The sequence below is a fragment of the Thunnus thynnus genome, chromosome 2 (genome assembly GCF_963924715.1).
Source record: "Thunnus thynnus chromosome 2, fThuThy2.1, whole genome shotgun sequence".
Taxonomy (NCBI): Eukaryota; Metazoa; Chordata; class Actinopteri; order Scombriformes; family Scombridae; genus Thunnus; species Thunnus thynnus.
In genome coordinates this window covers 18,732,249-18,756,814 of record NC_089518.1, presented here as the reverse complement: position 1 = coordinate 18,756,814, position 24,566 = coordinate 18,732,249, and the positions used below count along the sequence as shown (strand labels likewise).

General features: G+C 41.2%; 1 protein-coding gene across 4 annotated transcripts in view; it reads right to left on the bottom strand.

Moving 5' to 3' along the window:
* Positions 1–4,070: 4,070 nt before the first annotated feature.
* The window catches only part of rhobtb4 (Rho related BTB domain containing 4), a 45,761-nt gene continuing 25,265 nt past the window's right edge, over positions 4,071–24,566 (bottom strand). For all 4 annotated transcript variants that reach the window (XM_067607866.1, XM_067607859.1, XM_067607874.1 and 1 more), the window contains 10 exons: positions 22,752–22,953; positions 22,377–22,480; positions 18,308–18,493; positions 17,192–18,011; positions 16,842–17,061; positions 15,741–15,859; positions 11,116–11,266; positions 10,769–10,857; positions 10,471–10,576; positions 4,071–9,807 (listed from right to left, as the gene is read on the bottom strand). In XM_067607866.1, the coding sequence (XP_067463967.1) occupies positions 9,629–9,807; positions 10,471–10,576; positions 10,769–10,857; positions 11,116–11,266; positions 15,741–15,859; positions 16,842–17,061; positions 17,192–18,011; positions 18,308–18,493; positions 22,377–22,480; positions 22,752–22,943 (2,166 nt within the window). In that variant the 5' untranslated portion in view covers positions 22,944–22,953 and the 3' untranslated portion in view covers positions 4,071–9,628. The remainder of the gene's footprint in view (positions 9,808–10,470; positions 10,577–10,768; positions 10,858–11,115; positions 11,267–15,740; positions 15,860–16,841; positions 17,062–17,191; positions 18,012–18,307; positions 18,494–22,376; positions 22,481–22,751; positions 22,954–24,566) is intronic.

Here is a 24,566-nt window from a genome sequence, read left to right as displayed (position 1 = left end):
TGAATTGACAAAACATAGTTCTGCCACTAAACAAACCGGTTCCTTGTGTGCATGGATTTGTCCAAATCCTGTTTTCTTGGGGCGTATTGAGGCTTGCCTGGCAGGTTTATGTGTACTTAGACGTGAGGGATCGTGTTCTGTGGGTTCAGGGGTCACAGCCTCATCTTCGTCCTCCTGTTGTCATTATACTTCACTAATAATATGTTTTCCATTGCTCCTCTGGAGGCCAGGATCCACCCACTAATGCGGGAGCATGCGCTGTCATATTTGCGTGTCTATGGACAGTTGCAATGGTTGTAATCTTCAGTTCATGTTGTCATAAATACAGCCTGTCCTATGACATTATGACGTTGTGTTTGCATTTGTAGTTTTACATTATGAGCTGCTGGAATGTGTCTAACCTTTTAGGGGCATTTCATGCCAGCTGTACAGTATATCAAACACGTCAAACTTTGCTGTGCATGGTACTATTTTCTCAACCCTTGGAAATCATCCAGCACAGCAGTTTTACAGATCAACAGCGACTGATGGTTATAAGTCATTAAGTCATAAAAGATAATGTACATAATGCTTGTTTCTATTGACAACTATCAGAATTCAACACTGTTTTTTTTTACTGCAGCAGACTGAAGACACTGTCTGACCTCCTCCAGTTGAGGAGTCATGTCATTGCTTTCCTGGAGACAGATAATGAGGTGGATGTGGAAGAGGCTCACTAGCAGCGATGATACAATTGCGTGGAAATTAGTCACAAGTCATATGCCAGTAGTGTACACACATTAATCTAACAGCTGAACTCACAAACACACCAGCAGCTGAGGGGTAATAACACCACGGCTCAGCCTTGGAAAACAATTGAGGTCAATCCAGGTGCCAGACAGGCGAGATAAGAAAAGGAAACATCAGAGTTATGTGGCAAAGTAGGAAACAAAATGTATCAATTGGAAAGAGAAAGAAAAGATAGAGAGAGCAAAGATGTGCAACAGGGTCACACAAACCCTTTGCATGTAGTGAGTGAGTGTGAGAGAGGTCTACACACATTCCCCGTGAATCTGGGTGTCTTCTCATCCGGCCTCCAGGTGAGGTCACTGCTCAGCTATGCGCCTTCACAACAACCCTGAGATATCTTCCCCTTGAGCCTCAGTGTGTGAGTGTGTGCAAGGGTGTATCCATGTGAATGCGTGTGTTGTGTGCAGTTTCAAATCACATTCTCACCTCTATGAACACAAACACGAGTAATGAAAAACAGGGTTTTCCAAACTCTCTCTTCACTTTGTTTCCCCTTATCTCATTCAGACTGAATAAACATAAGCTTTTGCCTTCCTCATCACGTCGAGGTTGCCCTGCTTCAGTTAAATATGACAAGCATAAACAAACGGCCAGGTTATGCGGAGATAAAAAAAGAGCAAAAATCTCTGTTAAAGAAAGAAGCTCCGTGTCTGCTTTCTCATACAAAATATCCCTTAGATTAGACCATGGTGTCAGGCTGAGAACGTATTCATAAACTCTGCTGATTTAGAGGTATGTGCATGTGTGCATGTGTGGGGGGCAGACACATTTGTTTATGGAGTAGACTTTGGGGAGGTTTGGACTAACAACATGTAGATGAGACACACTTTGGAGGAGGGTGAAATACACAGAGGAATGTGCTGTCAGTTCTCAACCAACAGACCTCGTTTGTACTTTTGGTATTTCTTGTTGGTCAACTTTTTAATTAAATGTCCAAGGCATGCGCATGTTTCTGTGTGTGACTGTGTTATTGTATACTTGAAAGCTTCAAAACTCTGAAAATACATTCTTATCCTCAATCAGCTTCAACTGTGAATAATAAAAAGGCAGTCCCAGTTTTGATGCAGTCACACCCACCTCTCTGAGATTTAAAGCTTTCTCCCACTCCTCCATCGTATTCTTCAAGGCTTCAAGCATCAGCAAGATTAATCTCATTATTTCAGCTTCAGTCCTACCTGTAAGTAACATGTTTCATAAAAAAAAAACCCATGTAAACTCTCATATCCAAGGCAACGTTTTGTCCATTTCCCTCAAACTCAGATCTTCTCATCTCCTCCCAAGGGAACCTTTGGAAATGAGAGCCAGATGTGGTGATGTCAGCACGTGTCTGTGACTCTTAAGCTGTGTTCTTTGAGGCTGTGGTGTGAGATCAGGGGCAAGGTCAGTGGGAAATTTGAACACAGCCTACTGATAAAACAGCTGACGCGGCATTAAGTTCTGTGACTGTAATCAGTGTTCAAACCGATTCTCAGGACCATTGATGACGCTGAGGTCGCTGCCACAAATACACACTAGTAAATTCTTACATTTACTAGCAAATGAAAGGAAAACGGACGTACGTCATCGGTTGTTAAGAGTTTGTTGGTTGGCAGCTTGACTTGTGTGTTTTCCTGGAAGAGTCTGAACTGATGGTAGCTTTGCGAAACACACACCCATGCGCACATGCACACACGCACGTCAAGATAGCATATGGATACGAATATTCCACTCCCCACAACCGCCCCCATCCCTCGTCACCCTTCCTAAGTTATGCATCATCAGCCACATCACTAAACATTACCATGGCAACAGTCAGTCCTGTCCCCCATGTTTCTGTGGCTTTCTGTGATCCCTTACCAGACTTGCTCGATTAGAAGTCTCAGCTCGCAGTATGTTGATCTTGATGATACGTGTTCAGGGAGCCACTTGGTGGGAGTTGCTGACTCAATCTCTCTCTCATCCAAAGGAAATGTAAAAAGAAATATGAGAATATATGAATGCAACTGCTTTGTGATTTGGTGGATAGCTTTTGTAATAAAACAAGGGGAGAGATAATGCATTAATGATGAAAAAAGTTCTAAGGGTGTTTGAACTTTAATATAATTCCAATCAAAACCAATCAAAGATAATGAGATATTAATGTGAAAGTTCAGGGTGTATTTATGTCTGTTAGTGGCTCAGTTGTTGACATAATGATAACACTAATACATCACTTCCAAAACTTTAATTATCTCAGAGTGGAAAGAGAAATGATGCAAACTAAGTAGGTCTCACTTACAAAATAATAAAGAATACAGCTCCCGGTTACTTAATAACTACTTTAGTCTCATCAGAGATCATCATAACTATGCAACAAGAGGTAGCTTAACAAACATTATTCCTTTCAGATTCAAGAATAAAAACATGTTTTTATTTTATACACTGCTGCAATTCTCTGGACCAGTTCTCCGAATTCTCTGACACAAAAGCAGGCTGAGAAGGGCTTTTAACGTTTGTTCAAGAAATGGTTGATGAAATGCTTGTTGAATGAATGAATGAATGTTTGTTTTACTTGTTGTATGATTTATCTCTAGTTTGATTGTGTGTTTTGACTTGAATATCTGCCATCCTCCCCCTTTTCCCCTTACAGGGTGACATTGGAAGCTTTATTGGCTTTTTATCCTTGATAATTTAATTGTATTGTATTGTATGAGTGACTGCAGTCTTGTATGTACTTTTATTGTAGTCAAATCTATCTATCTATCAAACTGAAAAGCCTGCATAGTATATCTGGGTGTAAAACTTCTATTTTAAATAGAAATGTAGAAAAATGGTGTGCAACCTATTCCATTTAGAGATGATTTTTTTCTACATTTCACTCAGTGATGTTGGACAGCTGATTTTGTCCACCAGGTGGCACAGCTGCATTACAGGGAATACTATGGAGTCACAACATCTTTTTATACCTTTTCATTAGTGGAGAACTTATTGACTTCTAAAATGCCATGTTTTCTCCAATAAAGTGTTTTCGAACTGGTCTAAGTCTACATTCTCTCAAAGAAATATTTTTGATATGGATTTATTGTTCACAGTATATTTGACAAATTTGATTTAATTACTGAAACCCAGATTAACCTTTCTTCACATTTCCAAGTCTCTGGCAGTTTGAGTTATACTGTACCACATTTGCAATAACTTTCCAGAGGCAATTATGATTATTTTGTTTTCAAAACACAGCATTCAACAACCATGATTTCCACAGTGTTTTGTGTTGCACATTGGTACAGGAAAAACACACAATAACAAACATCTAGGACAACAAGTTCAAAAGATTAACAGTTTTAATAAAATCCATGTCAAACATCAAAATACTGAAATGGCAAAAAAACATCTTTTTTCTACTTTTCTTTTTGAAGTTTTGTACAAATCACAGTGGTTCAAAAATATTACAAATTTTTTGTTTCAAAACATTTTTGCAACAGCAGCAAAACATTCTGATTGTTGTATATTTTTTGAAAGCCCTTAATAGTTGTGTGTGGTGTGCTCTTTCTTTTGCCTTTTATTGTATTAAAACACAATAACACGAGCAGTAAATGTTAATAAAACTCATATGAGTCAATTGAAACAAAGGTGCATAACAATACTATACAATATATACGATCCACTTAAAAATTACGGTATAGACCAGAGGTTAATCACACCATGTCTGTCTATCTAACACTCTCCCTGTCCTGGGCATCTCTGTGCATACAATTATATGTATACAACAGCTTGGTAAATACATACAGTGTGGTGAGCAGTTATAAGGTGAGGGGTTCGTTCCAACTGGGACTACTAATTTCAAATTTACAACACTGTACTTTACTTTGGATAACAACTATTTTAATTAAAGCATTATATATATATAGTTGTCACAGCTAATATCTGCTTTTAATCCAAACAGTAGTTCACAGATGCTGTTCCCCAACTTAAAATACACTGACTTTATGCCTGGTTGCAATATATTAAAATTGCAGCTAAATAGTGGAAGCAATATTCAATTTGGCTTAGAGAGAAAATAATCACAACAAAGTGAAACTTGTAATAAGATATTTTCATTCTGATCAGGAAAACTGTTAAATATAAAGACTTAACATCACAAAAGTTGTGTTAGGCTACATAATAGAAAGTGCAGGCACCTGAAAGAGTGCGAAAACATTAGTTTAAAACTGCTGGTATGCTGGGTTTCTTGGTCATTTCATAATTTAAGTTGTCTGTTATGTAGCTTTAGCTAATGAGCGTGTAAAGCTCCGTATCTTATGTCATCACTGCAAGTTATCACTATGCCCCCAATAAACAGTAACTGCTTTGTGCCTCACACATATTAAAGAAACAAGAGCCAATCCACACAAGCACTAAGATACTGTACATTAAAGAAAGCTGCCTACTGTTATTTCTGTGCTCACATGTGTGTATTTCTTGGCTTAATCAACTTAAACTTGAGCTCACAAGGCTGCAGGTACAGTGCCGTCAGCCTGTGCAGAGCTAAAAAGAGTGAGATATCACTGAAGGCACAGGAGAGGAGACACCAAAGACAAACAACAAGGTGTTCTCTCAGTCACTAGGCCTCACATTAAAAAAGGGAAGGTCAGTCCTGCTAAAAAAGGAAGAAAAAGTCCACGTAAAATAAGTGGAGAGGACAGGATGTGACGGTAAAAAGGATGTGATAAGATAGAACAAGACAAACCAAATGAATACCAACCACACAACCCTCCATTAAGGTGTGACAAGGTATAATTTTGGCCTGTAGGGGTCAGTGTGGGGCAAAAAGTGAGGGCTGACTAAAGCTTACAAGGTTTTAAATTTTACATCTGGATCTCTCCCTCTCTGTAAATCAGGGTTTCTCAACTTTTTGTGGCCCATGACCTTATTCTTATAAGGTTCCCACAAATCTCACCCCAACAATAAAAGAGTACTCAACTGTCATGTGAATTTACTGAGTAGACATTTTGTACTCTATTTTCAATAGCATGGAGGTATGCAAATATCCAAAATGATTATAACATATATTTCAACCCAACAATAACAGATTTGTTTTATTATATCAGTTTTAGAAGTTTCATATGAAGTGGCCCCAGACAGGGGCCTGACCCTAAGGTTAAGAAACTCTACGCCTAACCCCAGAAACATGCATCATGCTTTTCTAAGTTCCTATGTCATTGCATGCAGGCTCAATCAAATTGTTATATTTGACTTTCAGCCATTTAGGACATTCTTCAAATATGTGCATTATAATACTCAAATTCCCCTAAATACTTGCTTTTTATGCTTTTCAGTTTCATGCCTTGTATCTTCAAGAATAGCTTTGACTGATTGTATTAATCTACAGTAACAGCATAAAAAGAACAGCTGTAACACTGTACAGCAGCAACAGAATTAGTTTTTCAAACATATGTATGTAGATTTCCCAGAATATTATTCAAAGTTGTATATTTAGTGATGCTACCTTAAGCTGTGTTGAGCTAATTTAGTTAAACTGATCTATGTATAATGCCACATAGTTTAAAAAAAGAGAGAGAGAGAGCTACTGTAGGGATCAGTTCAAGCTAGACCTTAAATAAGAAGCTGGACAAGTCATGTTATTCAGCTCTGCACTGAGCAAGTTGTGGGAAAATTTGAAAGAAGTGGAAATATTGTGCTACAATCATCAGTTTTATAAACAATCTCACATGAGGAACAATGCACACTAAGCACAAAAATGTATAGTAATAGACAAAAAAAGAAGAAAGTGCTTTCCTACACAAAGTGTCGTTATAGTGACAAAGTTAGGCCACCATGCAAATTAACCACATTCCAAAAGTGGTCACACTCTTCCAGCACACAGGCCAGCCAGTGTTCATTAAAAAGCTTTGCTTTCTCAAAGTCAGTGGTTTTGAAGGTACACAACAGGAATCAACCTGTCAGTCATTGTTATCACTAACTCTCAATCACCTGGTCAGTGGAGAACTCCAACTATGATCCTACATCCAAATAATCTAGAAAAACCACAAATCTAAGGCCATATAATTATACCAACCTAACGACTACACTCTAGAATTTAATTCAAGGCCATTTGTCTGCATAAAAACAAGTATTAGGCCAAAAGATTCTCCACAAGGATGGCTCAGGTTGGCTCAAAAGTCCCCTCAAGAAGGATAATAGCTGAGAGTGCATAAAGCAAAACCATAATCCATTTTACAGTTATATCATTATCTACTATATCAATCATGTCAACCACTGCAGAACCTGTCTGCAGGTTTGAACTAAGCCTTTGTGAAAATCCCAAACAAAATTTCAGTTTTGACGAAATCTGTCCAACTATAAGGCACATGGACCAAGAGAAGAGGCTTAATAGGTCATACCAACCATTAATAAGACAAATCTAGTAGCCATCCCTTCTATGGTGAACTAAGAAGAGGCCATGGAAATCCATTTCAATTCCATTTCCCTCAACTTTCTCCTCTTTAGGTCACATTTCCAAATTCCGAAAGCCCTACACTGGGATGAGTTCAAATATCCACGGAGTAATTCCAATATATGTAGGTTGCATGCAATGCTGACTAAGACTTTTACTCTGCTTTCAATCTTATCAGAGAGGAATCAGCTCAATTCTCACTTGGGTCTCGTGAGATCCTATCTGACTTCTATTTCAGTAGCTGAAAATGACTTTAACACACCTCCCATGGAGAACGGCAGAATGCACCACATGTCTCACACAATCTATCTATCTCCTACAGTTGCCTGGGTAAAGCTAAGGGGCACAGACCCACAAATAGAACGTGCTAATAGAAACTCATCACCACAAAGTCTCATTTTCACATTCAGTCCTAAAGCCCAAAGAAATTAGCACCCTTAACGAGAAAATCCGATTTGCTCTTATATGTGGTTATATATCAAACCATTCATCGTTTGAGACAACACTCATGATTGCAAATTCAATCTAAAGTAATATTATTTTCCTGGTTAACAAGGAAGCTAAACAGATCATACTGTTTTTGAGTACAAAAGCAACAAAAGACATTACAAGGTTGTGACCACTGTGTGTAAAATCAGAAATCTACACATTCTAAAATCAATTACCTATTATGACCTCCTGCAGACTGTTAGCATATGGAGCAGAAAAATTAAAAATGTGTCAAATTGAAATACTTTCTTTGAAACTTTCCGCACTTTCATCACAAGTAAACACTTAACAACTTGACAGACACTTATACTGTGAACAGAGAATTGCGTGCGTGTCTGTGTGTTCATGTGGACACTGTCTTATTGTGTCTTAAGCACCATTTTCAATTCCAGCAAGAGGAATGGAAGGCAATGTCCAGCAGTGACACTTTTCTCCTGACACCACAGACTGAAAAACGTCACCTCGAGGAGGGATTCAAACATCATTTTGTACTGCATCCTTTTCCTACAAGCCCCTTTCTCTTCTCTCCTCCATCCCCTCTTTCCAATAAGGAAGAGGGAAGCAGAACTGAATAAATTGAGGAAGAAAGAGATCAAAAAGAATCACAGCTTTGGTATTCAGAGTCAGGTGAATATCAATAGTCTATAACACTGTGCATGTGCTTTTGCTTTCTCTTAACACTCTGCAAGGATTTAAGTATACTGATGATCTTAATAATTGAAAAACTAGAGAGAATAAATCACACACATAAAAAAAAAAAACTCCTGTTAGTGTGGAGGTTAGTGCTGGGGCCCTGAGCAGTGCTGCCCCTAGTGATGTAGGGGTGTAAAGGCAGGCTGGCTGAGGCGCTTCAATGCAACCTTGTGGTCATGGACGTTACAAGCTTTTTCTGTTTAATACTGTATCCGTCTTTCTTCCATGGAAGAGGTATCAAGTAAGGCTAGCCCTCTCTACCCCCATCATTGCTATAGAGTGGTCACTTTGAATGTCTCTGAAGTGCAGTTTGGTGAATCCAACTCATCAAGGAGAGCTTGTGTTTTGCTTTTTTTGCGCGTGTGGTGTTCAGGAGGAGGGAATGGCAGGTGCAGGGATGGATGATGGACACACATCAAAACAGACTGGAGATTAATAGCTATGATTGAGCCTCCTTACTGGAGCATCCTAACTCACTAACAGCTCTAAGGTTGTCCTTGCACCCAAACTCGGGCTCTAGCTTAACAGTCCCATTTTTGCGGTTGCAATGGCAATCATCAAGGTCCCCAACACTTCCTGGGAGTAGTGTGCGCCATTTCCCCTGATAAGAGTGTCCTAGAAGGTGCAAAAAAATATATAAAATGGACAAATAATATCAAAATAATAATAGTTACATTGTCAGTGTCAGTTCCTGGGAATCCAGTGCTGGTTTTAGAGGGGTGGATCTTGGGGCATGGGTCTGTGTGTGCAAGCTAACAGTCTGTGTAGAAGTGAAGGCAGAGGTAATCTCCCCAAGAGGAGCTGCAGTGGTCAATGTGTTATAGTCATTAAGGTCAATGTGAAAGATGGAGACTGAGAGAGATAGAGAGCTCTTGCTCCCAGTCCGAAGACTGGGACACTGAGAGTGCTGGCGGAGGGTCAGAGCTCTTGTGGAGGGGACGGGAGGCTGCACTGCAATGCCACAGGCCCTTATAGATCAGGGCGTCTGGGAAGCACTCAACTTGGAAGCTTCAATCATAATAACCATACGCATACACTCACACATCCACAAGTCCACACTTGTCACACAGGCATACCAAAATGCACTCATAAAGTCACCCACAATTATAAAGAGGCACATACATTCCCCCTAAACAAGCTGACATTCAGGCATAGTAGCACTGATAGAGGGTTCGAAGCCTCCTCTATATGCGTTACAGGGGTGTTAGTTATCCTGGGCAGGATGACCCAGGTCAAGATGAAGTGTAGAGGAAGTGGAGGAAATGCTTAGGAGACATGTGGAGAGGAAGATGGGTGTCTCCAGAAACACCAGCCCCGTTTGTTGTGTTGCTTGCGTAAGATCTCCTCCTCACGCTCGCGCTCCTTCTGAGAGCGCAGGTAGCGGTCCTCCTCCTTCAGGAACCACACAGGAGGCCAACGCTGCTTCTCAAAGTGCCTCTGGTTTTCTTCAGAGAGAAACACAAAAATATGTACAGAAAAGAGAATTTAAAAAATATTAAGTATTTCAACTTTCAAAAAAGATTTTAGGTGTCATTTCAGATATACACTGAGAGTGGATAGGAACATTTTTTAACAGGACTAAACCAACAAAGTGGAGACACAGTGAGGGTTTGTGAAATAATAATGTCATTAAAAAATTGACATTAGGAAACAACAAACATTGCAATAAGTTGAGAGGAAGTGAGTAAGGAAATGAAGCAAGAGAGGTGCACATAAAACCCATGAGATCGCTGTTAACCTCTCTGGAAGTGTTGTATTACTACACATTAATACATACTATTTAAAAGTTTCCTGTGTGAAATGTATTCACACCTTAGTGAAAGGTGAGGATGGATGTTGTGTTTACTCGATGCAAGACATATTTTTCCAATCTTACAAAAACACCCCATGGGGAGCTCATGTGTTTCTTCAACTATTGTTTTTATTTTTAGCTACTTTCCATAAATGTTTTCTCCAACAAAAAAATAACAATTGAGCCCTCCCCTATAAATAGTCACATGAAGCTACAGTTCCTATTTAGCGTACTTGTAAAATTAAAGTTTTTGTTCAAACTAGGATCGCAAAGATTGTTTGTACTGGGTCTTGTGCTGGCAATGCTGTGTCTGTACCTGGAGACATGGCCTTCATGTCTTTGGGAAACTTGCGGCAGATGCTATTATAATTAGTGCAGATGTGATGGAGACACCAGGCTGATAGTTGCTTGGCATTGTGGAACTGCAAAAGGAAAAAAATAGAGGGGAAATGAGCATTTAATACAGTTGTGAAAGAAGAGGCAAGAGATTAAGATAAGCTGTTATCAAATGTACCTATCGTAAATTACTATTCATCGCTGTAAATGATTATGAATACCTACTAAACTTGAATTATTGATATTTTAAGGACAGAAATATTTTATTGGGGACAGACCTGTGCCAGCTCCAGGTATGCCAACACCTGTCCGTCAATGTCAACTCCTTTCACTGCCAACTGCAGAAGCTCGTCCACAGCATGCTGTTCTGAAGATGCACAAAATGTAATCATGTCAATATTTACTGTTGATATGCACCACTGACATGGGCCCGCATCTTTATCTCTCACACATACTTTGTCTGTCAGTCTGCATTTAAGACATTTCACTGCACATAAAGTCTTTTATTTAGACACTGATAAAAAGGTTTAAAGTTAAAACACTATTAAAACCCCATTTACCCACATACACTCTGTAAAAAAACATCAAAGTCAATAATATTTCTAATACTGCAGAGAGTCATTACCTGTGAGGGCAACAAGGCGTGGCAAACAGAGACGGTTGGCCAGAACAATTAGTTCTATGGGCTCCAGACCAGGACAGGGTGTCAGCAGACCGCAGTACAGGAACTCCAGCACCCCGTGCATACAGGCTGTACTGGTGTTAGGAATGGATACCTGGAAAATGATAAGATTAAGAGGGAATGAAAAACATGAGAAATGAAGAGCTTAAAGTCAACGATGGTAATTAAATATAGACCTAAATTCTAGATGAGATCATACTAAGTCAGTAAATGTTGCATGTGTATATCTTTTCCTGCATGTGTGCATTCAAAAATAACATGTTAACTGATGTATATGCTATATTAAGTGTAATGGCCAGCAATAGGTGGTGACTTATGAAGACACGGATATCAATGGAAGCAATGCTGTTGGTATTTGGAGGTAAAGGGCAAAGCATATCCTGTTCTGGTCACATTCCCTTTGATCTAGGCTCAGATGAAAGCGCAGTGTGAGGGCTAGTGATGCGAGCAATATACAGTACCAGTCAAAAGTCAAAATTTTTGACTGGTGCTGTAGGTAACACTAAAGATCCAAAAGCACACACAAGCAGGCTGCTACACTGGGCACAGTGAGAGATAAGCCCAGCCCTAATGTGTATCACAGCTGGGTTGGGCCCAGTTTTTAAAATGAGACAGTGCATCACATAATGCACATTATGCTCCCATCATAAAATAAAATAATGTGTGAAAATAGAACAGACCTACAAAAGGTAAACTTTATTGCAAACTAAAGTTCACTATGAAAAGAATCACTTGCAATGACCTCTAGATGTCGCTACACCATCAGCAGGACGTTAGCTAAACCAGAGGCAATGGCCACACTACTTTCCTGTGTAGCTCAGCATTTCACTTCGGATGGGATAAATAAATGCATACAAATGAGCAAGACCTTTTTAAGAGCCTAATTACTGTAAGTCAGACCATCAGCAATTCCAAGCCAGGTTATGCAGTCTAAGCCCGGAAAGCACAGAAGGAAAGTAAATGATGAGATTGATGACCTGACCCCTCCAGGTGCACTCTGAGTATTCCCACAGAGGCGCTCTTCAACCTCCACTCCCATAACCAATTAGGAGAATGTCAGCTTGGCACGACCTCTCGTTAAGACTAAAAGTCACAACACTGAGACAAGGGTGGTCTCTGGAGCTTAAAGCCCCAGCTGGGGCCAGAAAGCATTAATGAGTGGACACATTCACAGTGACAGGACATTTATGAATAAGGCCCATCAGCTGTATTGACAGCTGTTCTTTTGCTCCCTCAGTCTGGACTCATAGAGGCCAGTGACTTATTTAGTGCAAGTTAAGTTAATTTACATAACCATAAAGCGTAGACTGCGTAAGAGTGAAGAATTATGATAAAAATCTAAAACCACAGGAAGAACAGCTGCAGTGACTAAAACGTGTAAATGAGATATCAGTCCCTAAAGGGTTTAACAAACCTCACCTCAAGGGAATTAGTGAGTGTAAAACTCAAAATAAACGGTTGTGAGGAAAAAAGCAGTGAGTCACAAAGCCTCCACAAAAGATGGTATGAAGTTAAAGAGAAAAAAAGAGAAAAAATGAGGTTATTCTTCCCCCGCAGTGGCAACAAGTTAGTCTACTGCAAAAGGAAAAAAAAAAAAATACATATATACATATATATATATATATATATATCCTGTTGACTCTGCTGTCCCTTTTTAGTGAGTGAGTGAGGACTTTAAGAGGCCATTACATTTGATAAGCTAGGTTTCTCAACATGTAATACCCCGCTGGGATGCTCATTCTCATGGTGAACACAAAACCACAGACACACACCTAGAACATTATCCAAGGGTGTACCATGACACACACTGTGGCTGACAGCAGTCAGTTTGTATAACTGCCTGGACAGAAGTCAAACCTCAAAACATGTCTTTGACTCCAAAGATAAAAAGTCCATGGAGCTTTCCCCTAAGCAAGCTTATAGTATGGAACAATTATTGTCTTTTGATTGATTACTTTAAAATTACACAAACAGTGCAGATGGTGCTAATGCTAGTGGTACTGCAAATAATAATGGCACTGATAATAAATCAGTTTGAAATACATGTTTGTCCTAATACTGTTCTGCACAGAACTCGAATAGCATGAACACTGAAATGTGTGAGCCTAAAAATACTGAGAAGGAAGTGTGACATGAGCATGAAAATAGAAAAGCGCTGGCTGATCACGTGCCACTCTCACAGTTACAGTCACTGGTTCTTTGAATTTCCATACAATGCATTTATAGGATGATGCTCCACTCAAACCTAAAATACTCTGTAATTGCAACACAATTCTACTAAAAGTTAATGAACAAAAATATTGAATTATCCCCCTGCCTTACTAGATCCTATCCTGTCACAATCAGATTATCACTTCTTTTTTTTCTAAATCACTATCATCATCTCTCCATATTGATTTTTGAGTAAATGAATAGAATGAGACCATTTGCTTTGTCAAGGCTGCGTAATTTTGTTATTGTGTCCTGCTCGAAAAGAGCTGCTTCCATGGAGAGACTACTGACTCCGCTTCTATTATTTATCCAAGAAGATTGGTGCCTCAGAGTAAGATATATAGCCATCCAATGTCATGGCAAATCTGAAAATACAATTTGAACATTAGTGACACTACAAGTCACCTTTTTACCTCAGGAACTTTCAAAACCAGCAGAAAATCAAGTAACTCCAGCTTGACGTATGAAATTAAATTAGCTGATTAGCACTGCAAAGCTTCTTAACATAGCGAAATGCAAATACAAACACAAACAGACTCTTCTCTCATAAACATAAATGCTAACAGCCTCATTGTGCAGTCACTCTTTGAGGCTTTGTCTCCGGGGCACCTGCTTTCTGTGCTATGCCAGCTTCATGCCATAAACAATGCCATAATAGTCACAGACATGCACCATTTAGAGTAACCATAGACACCGGCAGCCCACCAGCAGCAAACACTGTGCCCCTCAGTGATGCTGATGTCCTGTTTTTAACCACAGTCCACAGTAGCTTCAATAGCTTTGTTTCACACCCATTCACATGGTGTGTTCTGGACTAAAATCCAGGCTAACAAAGTGGAAATACAAAAAACTGAAATTGATTTCCGTCTCAGATCTTCATTAGTTTTCTTCCAACATGCCTTCTATAACTTTGCCTTACACTGAAACTGAATACACAACATTTTTATCCCCTCTCTGTCTTTCTCTTTCCATTTCTAAGGATTGCTTCCAGTTCCTCTGAGGGCCTGGATCAACATAACCTAACCCTGCTGACCTTGAAAGTAACCATACCCCAGGGGATCTGGTTCTGCAACAGTCTGTGGAGTGTCAACTTTAAGACAGCCAGAGACATGAACTTCCTCTCTAGTTAGGTCAGGTCCGGTGCACAGGCTCTGCCCTCAACCAGAAGCTGAGCATCAGATGAGAGCACACCTGAAGTAACCAGACCCACCACTTGGGAAATGCTGACCTTGAATAGGGAGACTCTTCTGGGTATTGAAATCGGTTTGTGCAACATCCTCAATCTGATTTCATAGGCTAGAGCCGTCACACAAATGTTGCAATGTGTTAGCGTTGTGACACAAAGCCAAACACGGTGTGGTTTGCGTCATTGCGAAACACAAGAAACCACATGGTCTCAAACAACATAAAGTCAAAGGTAAGGTTTCTTTTTGCTTTAACCATGTAAGAAGAAAATATGTTTGTGTGTGTGCCTGTGCACATTCTATATGTGCTCATTATGTGTGCAACGCCACAGGGGTGGTTACAGAGCTTTCAGCACATTTGCAGGTGAAACAACGGTTTGTAGGTCAATCTGATAACAAGTCTCAAGTGCCTTTAGCTGTAAACCTTCAGTGAGAAAGCACAGACACACATGTGGGTTTCTGTACAAAGTCATCAAGCAACACACTCATCATCAATGTGATAAACATTATCCAAGTAAACTATTTACCTTTACCTCACTTATTGATTATTTTATCATATGTTACTGCTATTGTTGTAACATGCTGAAGACAGGTGTATGATTAGCTTGCCCCTAAAGGCTGACCTGAGTTTACTGTTTTAAATTTGCTGAACTGCTTAAAAGTGCAGTTTGCAGAATTTAGAGGCATCTAGCTGAACAGACATGGCAGAAATGGAATATAATATTCATAAGTATGTTTTAATCAGTGTAGTTTTAATTAGTGTAATAGTAATCACCTGAAAATAAGAATCACCATGTTTTCTTTATCTTAGAATGAGCCCTTTATATCTACATAGGGAGTGGGTCCTCTTCCAATGCAACCCGCCATGTTGCATCGCCATGTTTCTACAGTAGCCCAGAATGGACAAACCAAACACTGGCATGCGTTTTTCACGTTTTTCGCATTTTGGAGTTTTGCACCCACAGTAGGTTCACCTACACTCTTGGAAGGAGAGGTGGTAGTGGGGGGAGAGGGGTATTCAGTTTGTTGCAATCTGCAACCTCACTGCTAGATGCCACTCAATCCAACACACGGCACCTTTAACGTTAAGGTTCAGGACACAGAAACTTAATCCAGCCACAAAACTTAAAGGTAAGTCCATCCTTAAGCTTTTCCCAGTATGTTTGAACTCACCTCCTCAATGTAGCTTTCCATGAAAGAGCCACGGAACATGGCAGCCATCCAGTCACAGCTGGAGATGAGCAGGGGCTTGTGGGCCGGGAGGCAGCCATCGTCCAGTCGGAACACCACATCTAAAACCGGGGTGGGAAAAGAGCATTCATCTCGTGGAGTGCCATAGAAGCCCAAGCTACAGAGGGGGAAAGACAGACAAGGCAGACGTCCAGACGCACGCACAGGCAGAAAGGACAGACAGACACACACAGAGACATAGACACAGGTAGACAGACAAAGAGATAAATTGACAGAAGGACAGAACAGCTTTTGACACAGAGTAAGGGAAAGAGAGCAGACGCAAGGTAGTCGGTCATGGACTAAATCTTCTGTGTTGGACTCTGGACTAGTGCTTTGGTAGATAAAGTGTTGACAGGGAACACAGCAACTATGTTAGTACAATAATTTTGTACCGAACTGCATCTCAAAGGAAAGGATTTCACCTGTCTTTAATTCAATCCTTGATAATGAGATAAAGCAGATAATAGCTTCATTCATCAGTAGAATCGCTTGTAAGTATTATAGAGAAAGATTCCCATTGTAATTATGAAGACAACAGAGAAGGTATAGAAAGAAGTGAATGTGAGACAGGCTTTGTTGGGAAATTGCAGATGTCTCGCATTGGCTGCAAATGCTGTGGCAACATGCACATACAACAGCTTAGCAGGACAGACAATACCACACAAACAAGATACAGGAAGCACACAAGAATGAAGACAAGAAAACCAAGCAGACTGAGGAGACAGACAGTCATCAAGCCACTTGATGAACTGAAAAAGACTTCAGAATACAGATAAACTACAACATACAAAATGCATATTTTCTACTAAATATACAATGGCAATATACAGTATGACCAAATGTACACACAGTGTACATTTCCTGAGACTGAAAGAGAATGCTGAGAATTAGCAAAGTCTTCTCTGTCTTTCTCACACCTCTCTCACATACACATACACCCACACACACAAACACTTACTGATGCATACATGGAAAACATCTACAATGTCACCAATGCTACTGAAAGTATTGAGGCACTGAAAGGTTGGCACAGTGGTTTACCAGCAAAGGTCCCTTTATTGAGACACTCCTTGATGCGGTTGGCTCTGCGAACGTGAAAAGCCTTAGTTATCTCCTGGTTCATGAAGCTCTCTCTGTTCAGAACATTGGCCACCATCATCCGCAGGTCAAACACTTCAAGTAGCTCTGCTATGGTGGCCACCTGCATCAGATCCCCTCGGCCCTCATCCAGACTGCCCGTGTACAGGTACTGAAGCACTGCCTAGTACAAGAGCAAATAAACAGTTTTGGAACAACTATAAAAATATCAAAAAGCTTGTTTTCAAATAAGGCTAAGATTGTAGCCTGCTGAATATATGTTTTAGTAATCTTGTTGCTTTTAAGTCTGTCACCTTGAATGGTTCTTCCTGTATAAGCGCATCCATGGCTACAACAGTCATTAGTCGTGGTCGTCCAGTCACGGGATCATCAACATGCTCCAGACAAACACTCAGGAACCCTCTTCCCCATCCTGAAAGTGCACGGCCAGTCCCTAGAGCTCCCAGAGAGTACTGGGCACGAAAGGGGAGTGCATTATCACTCTGGGAAGTCCTCAAAGAGCCCTGCTGGAGTGTCTGGGGTCGATTCAGGCCCCGCACCCCCATATCAACTCCGTCTTTGTCAATGTCCAGGCTCTTAGTACGCCCAGCTTGCTCCTTGGCTCCTCTCCTGCTCTGCTCATCTTCCTCCCCACTCTCCAAGTTTTCCTTGCTCTCCTGTTCCTCCCCCCGTGGCCCCATACATGATCCACCTAGATCAAGGGTGAAGAGGTCATAGAACTTGGAGCAGGAAGTTGCCAGATAGACCTTGTGTGCAAAGACGCGGGTGCCACCACCCTGCAGGAGGAAAAGAACATCTGCACACAGTGGCTGACAGAAAAGGGAATCAGGCCCCTCGCCGTCTGTAGGAGGGGGGTCTGGGATGCCCACTATGGGGCGTGGTGGGCGTGGAGGCAGGAAGGGAGCCTGGAGAAGGGGCCTCTGGACCTTTTTCAGATGGGATTTCCAGAACTGCAGGTGACGGCGGGAGATGAGGGCGGCTCGGATGGCATTGTCAAAAACATCTTTAACTCCAAATTGGGCAACAATGCTGGTCTCATAGTAGGGAATCCCAAGTTCCTTTGCCACCTCGTGGCCTCTCTCTGGGGGAAGGATATCTGTTGGTTTGATGGGTCTGTGGGTAGAAGAGATGATGACATTCATAAGTTCAAATGAAAAGAGTGTTCAGATGAAGGCCGAAGTAAACACAAGTAAGGAGAAAGTAGGACATGGAGTGCACTGTGAATGAAAGTGAAGTATTTTAATAATACTTTACACAAAGTAAGGCAATGATGTCTTAATGTTAATATTTTACTACTATTTTGGCTGATTAACTGGCACTACCCCACATGCAAAACCTTGCAGAAAGCAACCATGGTGCAGGTTCTATCTAAATTTGTCTATTAATGCGAGATGTTGAAGGTGTCTCACTTGGCTAGGGGTCGTCGTGCACGATTAACTGCATCCAGGTCAGCATAGCGCAGATCCAGCTGGCAGCCAACCAGGATGATTGGTGTGCGGGGACAGAAGTGCTTGATTTCCGGGAACCACATGGTGCGGACGTGGCGCAGGGAATTGGGGTTAGCCAGAGAGAAGCAAAGCACCACTACGTCAGACCTAGAGGGAAAACAGGGAGAGAAATAGTCTTTTCATGTCATTTCATGTACTAACAACTTAAGAGAGATCCAGATAAGATAGGAAAAAGCTGATATGTTGTGTCATGAGCAAGAGATGTCAGCAGAGAGAAGACATGCGGGCTTTGATAGAGTGAAAGGGAAAGAAAAAAGAGAAGGAAGAAAGGGGACAGTGCTGAGTCACTGAACATCGTGTCAGTTTATGTTAAAACATGTGTGATATGCTTATGGAAGAAGCTTGTTCAGCTGCTGCAAGGCATTATGGGAGCATGGACAGTGCCATCAAGCAAGCTATGAGGTGGGGTCAGAAGATGCATGTGTGTGCGGGTGGTCTCTGTGTGTTTGTGCCTGTGTGTATGTGTCTGGGCCTCTGGGCTGGTGATCTGTGTGGCCCATCTCTCTCTCTCTCACTCTCTCTCTCTTACGTAAATCTCCCTAAGCCCTCCAAGGCTACATGGACCACAAAGAGAAAGCTAAGAATAGATCAGGATACACACACACAAATTCACTTCCTCAACCGATGTGTTTGAGCAAGCAGACAGCAGCACTTACAGCTGATCTCTGGTGCTGATATTTCTGCTGTGTTTGTTCATGCGTGTCTGTTTCTAGGCAATATTTGATAAAGCTCTGTGTTAGTGAGACTTACATTTAGTACACCAGTACAATATTGACACTGCAACAATCTACAATTCCTAAATGATCTACTTCTTAAAACAACACAAAACAACACACAACTTTGGACCCCAGCAGCACAAAACTAGGCCTGTGTTGCATTAGCATTATTTATGTAACTTGAATTCTACATTAACCATCATTGATAGTCTGCAGATAATGAAACATATATTCCTTTTTTGGCATTGCAGTATTCATCAGAAGATGTGAGGTGCTAAACTAAATCCTGAACTTGAAAGCAACATTACACACCACTTCAACACAACACAAAATACTTGTTCTGCAGCTAACATGACCTATTTACTGGGATGTCCTCTCCTCTTTGAAGTAAATACACCTGAGTGACAAGTTGAATTGCTCATGAAGACACATGGCACAAAATCAATTGACTTACAACAAAGGACCATTTTATGCAGTGTAAACACAGGTTCCATAGTCCATCTTTACTTTCCCTAATGTAATCTCACCTAAGCTCCTACTCCCGCGGACATTACATCACAGCTCTCACACATACACAGGAATTCCCATTAGCACTTTGTCAAAGGATCATTAGTATGGCTTAGTCGGTTTGAGGTCATGTTATGTGTACGTGCCTTTGCTCTCGTGGTTAAACATTTTTTATAACCTAGGCCTTGTTAGCCATAGTTTGGGCCATTATACCTTAATTTTAGCATAATACTTCCATTGTAGAGACTGAGGGGAAACAGCTGGAAACAGCTTTACTGTGCAAAGGCGTCAAACAAGGCCAAGGAAATGTGAGTCCCAGGCGGCTTTTAAACCAGTCCAATCTTAACTTATCTTTCAAAAGCAGCTATTTGAAAGTCTGAGAGAGAGCTTCTTCCAGGTTCAACCTGCGGCTAAACCCAGATGACCTGCATACTATATTTATGTGCACTTTACTTACAGTGCCCATAGTCGTACAGAATTAGAAGTCATAGACACCCTAAGCCTGGGAAGGTGTTTTAAGGCTTGTGCTTTTTGGCTGCATTTGATTCTGTTATAAAGCTGCTTCCAACATAGGAGTGGTGTCTACAAGCTCTACAGTGATGGTAGATTGATTCAGATTCTGATTCTGATTGTAAGGAAAGACAGAGGGTAGCTGTGTCACAAAAAACCCTCACATTAACATACAAATCTTACAATACCATAATATTTATTAAGGTAGTCTCATTTGACTTGTTTACTTCTGCAAGAGTATACAGAGTGTACAAGTTGATGTAATTGTATCATAAGGCAAACAAGTTCACTGTGTTATCGCTAATAATTAACCTCAAGCACTTATGTATAATAAATAGCCCCGCCAGTGACTGTTTTTTAGGGTTTTGTGTGTGTGTGTGTGTATGTGGTGGATCCAAACTACAAAGGTCATCAGTTGCCAGATTATGTAAGAACACACATGCACACAGGTGCTCATACACACACACAAACACAGCAGAGATGTCCCAAATAATCTGATTTTACTTTGTATAAAGAAAATTAATGGATCTCACACAAGCATATATATATATATATATATATATTACTCTGCAATCACACAGCCTGGCATAACACTCCTCATCAGAATTAAGTCTGTCACAACAGCTTTATAAAAAATAAACTGCTACTGCTACTAAAACTGCTTACAAGAACAATGCTTGCAAGTGTAAATATGAAACTGTTTTACTTATTTAGCCAAAAAAGCATTTTTTTCTAAATGAATTTCTGCTGACTGAACAAAATTAAGTTGGGGTTGGCTCAGGTTAAGTTTGGCTTAGCCTATTTTCAGGCTAAGATTGTTTTCCCAACCAGAAAATTCCACTCCTAACAAGGCATGTGACAGTCTGTGTATTGTCTGTGATGTTTTGAGTTTTTATATCAACAAGAGGCTACAGAGTGGAGGAAGGTGTCAAGAATGTGAAGGAGCAGCAAAGTGTCAAGGGCACAGAGGAGGCTAATGATGGGAAATAACAGGGTGATGAGGGAGATGGGAGATAGGTGAGAAGAGGTACAGGAGATGAGGACAGGAGACTGAGGGCAGGTTAGAGGAGAGGGCATGAACGTGTGAATGAACAGAGCTGGAAGAGGAGGAGGATGAAGAGGAGGAGGGGGGTGGGGGAGGTTGATGCCCGGAGCTGCAGACACCAGGGAGGCAGGCAGGCAAGCAGAAAACAGCTGAGCTGGCACTGGGTCTTTATCAGCTGACTGCAGGCTGACAAAGCATACAGGACATGCGGACAGGCACGAATATACACACACAAACACACACAAACAGAAGCAGATCACTGTGAAAATGTACAGACACTAAAGAGTGGAAGAACACAACAGAGGGGTGGAAAATTGAGTCACAAACTGAACTACATGCAAAATACAAATGCACAAACACACAGTCTGTCATGCAGATACACTTGGATAAAGGTGATAGGGTGACATTTTACACAAAGTGCATCCACCCACCCTTGAGAGAACTCAGATTGCACGGTATGATGTGTGCATGCCAGTGCGTGTGGATGTGTGTGATGTCCTACTGCCTGGTTATGGGTTAGGACTTCATTAAATAATGGAAGATCTCGATACAATGGATTAGACCTTTTAAAAAATGAGTGTGTTGCTATTAAATGTTTGAGAACACTAAAGGGAGAGAATTTTATAAGAAGTTGTCTGTATATTTATTTAATGGCATATGAAATGTATGTGGTCAAGTTTGGTCACTGACATTTGAATGTGTATTTGCTGACTTTGCTATGGCAATAAATACTTTTCCATGTCATGCCAATAAAGCAGATTTGATAGAGGGAAGGGAAGTAAGAGGATAGAGTGATGATCCAATCACGTCTGGTGGAGGAAGGATGTAACAGCCTGAGGGCAGAGTTCAACTAAAAAGCGTGGCAGCTGGATTACACAAAACAACTTTTGGTTAAGTAAGTGTTACGTTGGTGTGACAGATTAGTTATATTCACACTTTCTCCTCAACCAGACCAGAATGAAATTGGTGATATTAGCTCAATGAGGGCCTTACCAATTCTGCAGCCAGATAATGCAATCTCTTGGCTGCACCAGTTGTGGAAATGGATCGCGTTGCAAGGTAGTTAGCCTTGTGGGCAGCCAGCAATTGTGTTTTCAGGTCAATAACCAAGTTCTGGCTGATAGGCAGTCTGAACCTTGTGTGTGGGTGTGTGGGTGTGCCTGTCTCTGTTTCTGTGTATGTTTTGGCTCACCTGCCATAGGCAAATCGTCTGTCTTTGTGATGATCCCCGAATGTGTCCCATAGCCTCAGGGACACACTGACCTCATCCACTACATCACGAGATCTCTCTAGCACCTGCAACACAACACATCCGGTAATCAGGCCAACAGGTCTTTGTAATGTTTGTGTTTTTAGTGGAACTGAAGGATTAAACACTCAGTGAAGGAAAAAAAATCCAAATTGTCAACATTTTTAGAATTAAGACTCATAGCTGTGAAAAGAGATGTTTTTACCTATTTAATAAATGCACAGTGAACAGATTTAGCCTCATGCCCAAAGGTATTTGTCTATATGGGGCTCTTTTCACACTGTGTGCCGGTGTGTATATGTGTATGTGTGTGCCTACCTCCTGGCATACACGGTACTGGTCGATGGCCCAAACGGTTGGCACGTGGGTGGCAAGCAGCTGATACTGTGTGAGGGTGGCATTGCAGGCCCGGGCACAGATTAGCCTGGTCTTACCTACTGCATTATCCCCTACCACCACACATTTAATGGTTTCCACATTGGGCCGCTCATAGTCTGTGTCTATATCCATGGAGAGGGCCCTGGAGAACAGGAGAGAGGAAAGAGGGAGAAAGAGAAATAAAAGAGGTTAATTCAATATTCATGGAAATTAAAAACTGCATTGATAAGGCATCCCAGCAGGAATGACAGTGCATTTTGAGATAGCTTCTAACTCTCTCCCAGTCCAGGCTAGGGAGGCTTTCTCAAGCCCCCGTAGCTGTACTGACCAATGTTCAGAGGCTTCTGCCAAACTCCTCAACAGAACACATGGTCTGCAGGCTGAGGAATAGAGGGACTGCAGAGCTATTTCTGTAACAGCACAGAGAGAGAGAAAGACAGAGAAACAAAAAGAGAGACATCCCCTGAGCACACTGTCCTTTTCTCCTTTTGTCTGTCATTCCCCCTATCTGTTCCCCTATGTGATGCCATGATAGCATCTTCGCTTCAGAGAAAAAATAAGGCAGAGTGACGAAGCATCTACCAAAGCAGCACAATAAAATCCCTCATAAAGGTATTTGGAATGAACTTTTCAGGTCATTCGTTGACCCAGGGGAGGTTTTACCTCCTATTTTGGAGGTCAAAGAAAAATGTGTGGTTGCATGTTCTACTTGTCAACTTCCGCCTTAACCTTACCACAAGACTGCGGAGGTTATGTACACAGCTCTACTGGCTTCCTCTTTCAAAACCACACATCATTGTGAAAAGCTTATCAAAATCCCCTCTCCATAAACTGCTTACAAACATTTCTGACATGTCAAAACACATGCTAATACCCATTTATTAAATACATTTCTAGAAGAATCTGCTCTATTGCATAACCAGCCCACACACACACACACACACAGACCTGTAGTCAGCCAGTCAGTCCATTCGTCCTTGCAACTTTTTCAAAGACTCACCTCAAGGCCCCATAAATAGAACATTTGAAACATTCATAAAGGTCTTCACTTGTTATTCCATTGACGTGGATGCCAGTGCAACACTTCAGTCCAGCACTGACAGACACAATGAGCTAAAAATGGCATCTATTCATCGGACACATGAGCCATGTGTGCACCCTGCTATTCAGCCATGACCTGCTCTCCATGGCCTCAGTCACCTCAAACCTGTCCATAATACCACTGCTCCTATACAGAACTTCCCAGAAACCTTCTCCAGAGACCTGAAGGCATTGATTTCCCCTGTCAACAACAACAAAAACATCTTCATCTTTCCAGATTTCCTGGAGGCTGGAAGTGAAAAAGGAACCCCAGTTACATCAGCCAGGAGGTACAACACAGCACAGAGAGCTTACCTTTGACTAACTGAGCCCAAGAGTGTCTGTCAAAGAGTCTGTGTTCTGAGTGGTCCATATGGAAAAGATAGAACTGTGCCTTTCAGACTTATAAATAACCTCACTCCCTTGCCACCTGTCAGGCAGCGACACCTTTAGAGACACGTCCTCCAGGTAGAGGAGAGAAAGATAAAAGAAGCAATAAAAAGTTCACTTATCTAACAGCTACGGCCAAATGGTCACGTCAAAGTAGCAGTTCCTCTTAGTGATGTGTTAGGAAAAGAGGGATGAAGGGCCAAGTGTGAAGCCTGACACACTACACAAGTGGTTCTGTAATATCCACAATACGTGACAAAGGACACATGAGCACAACGAGATAAA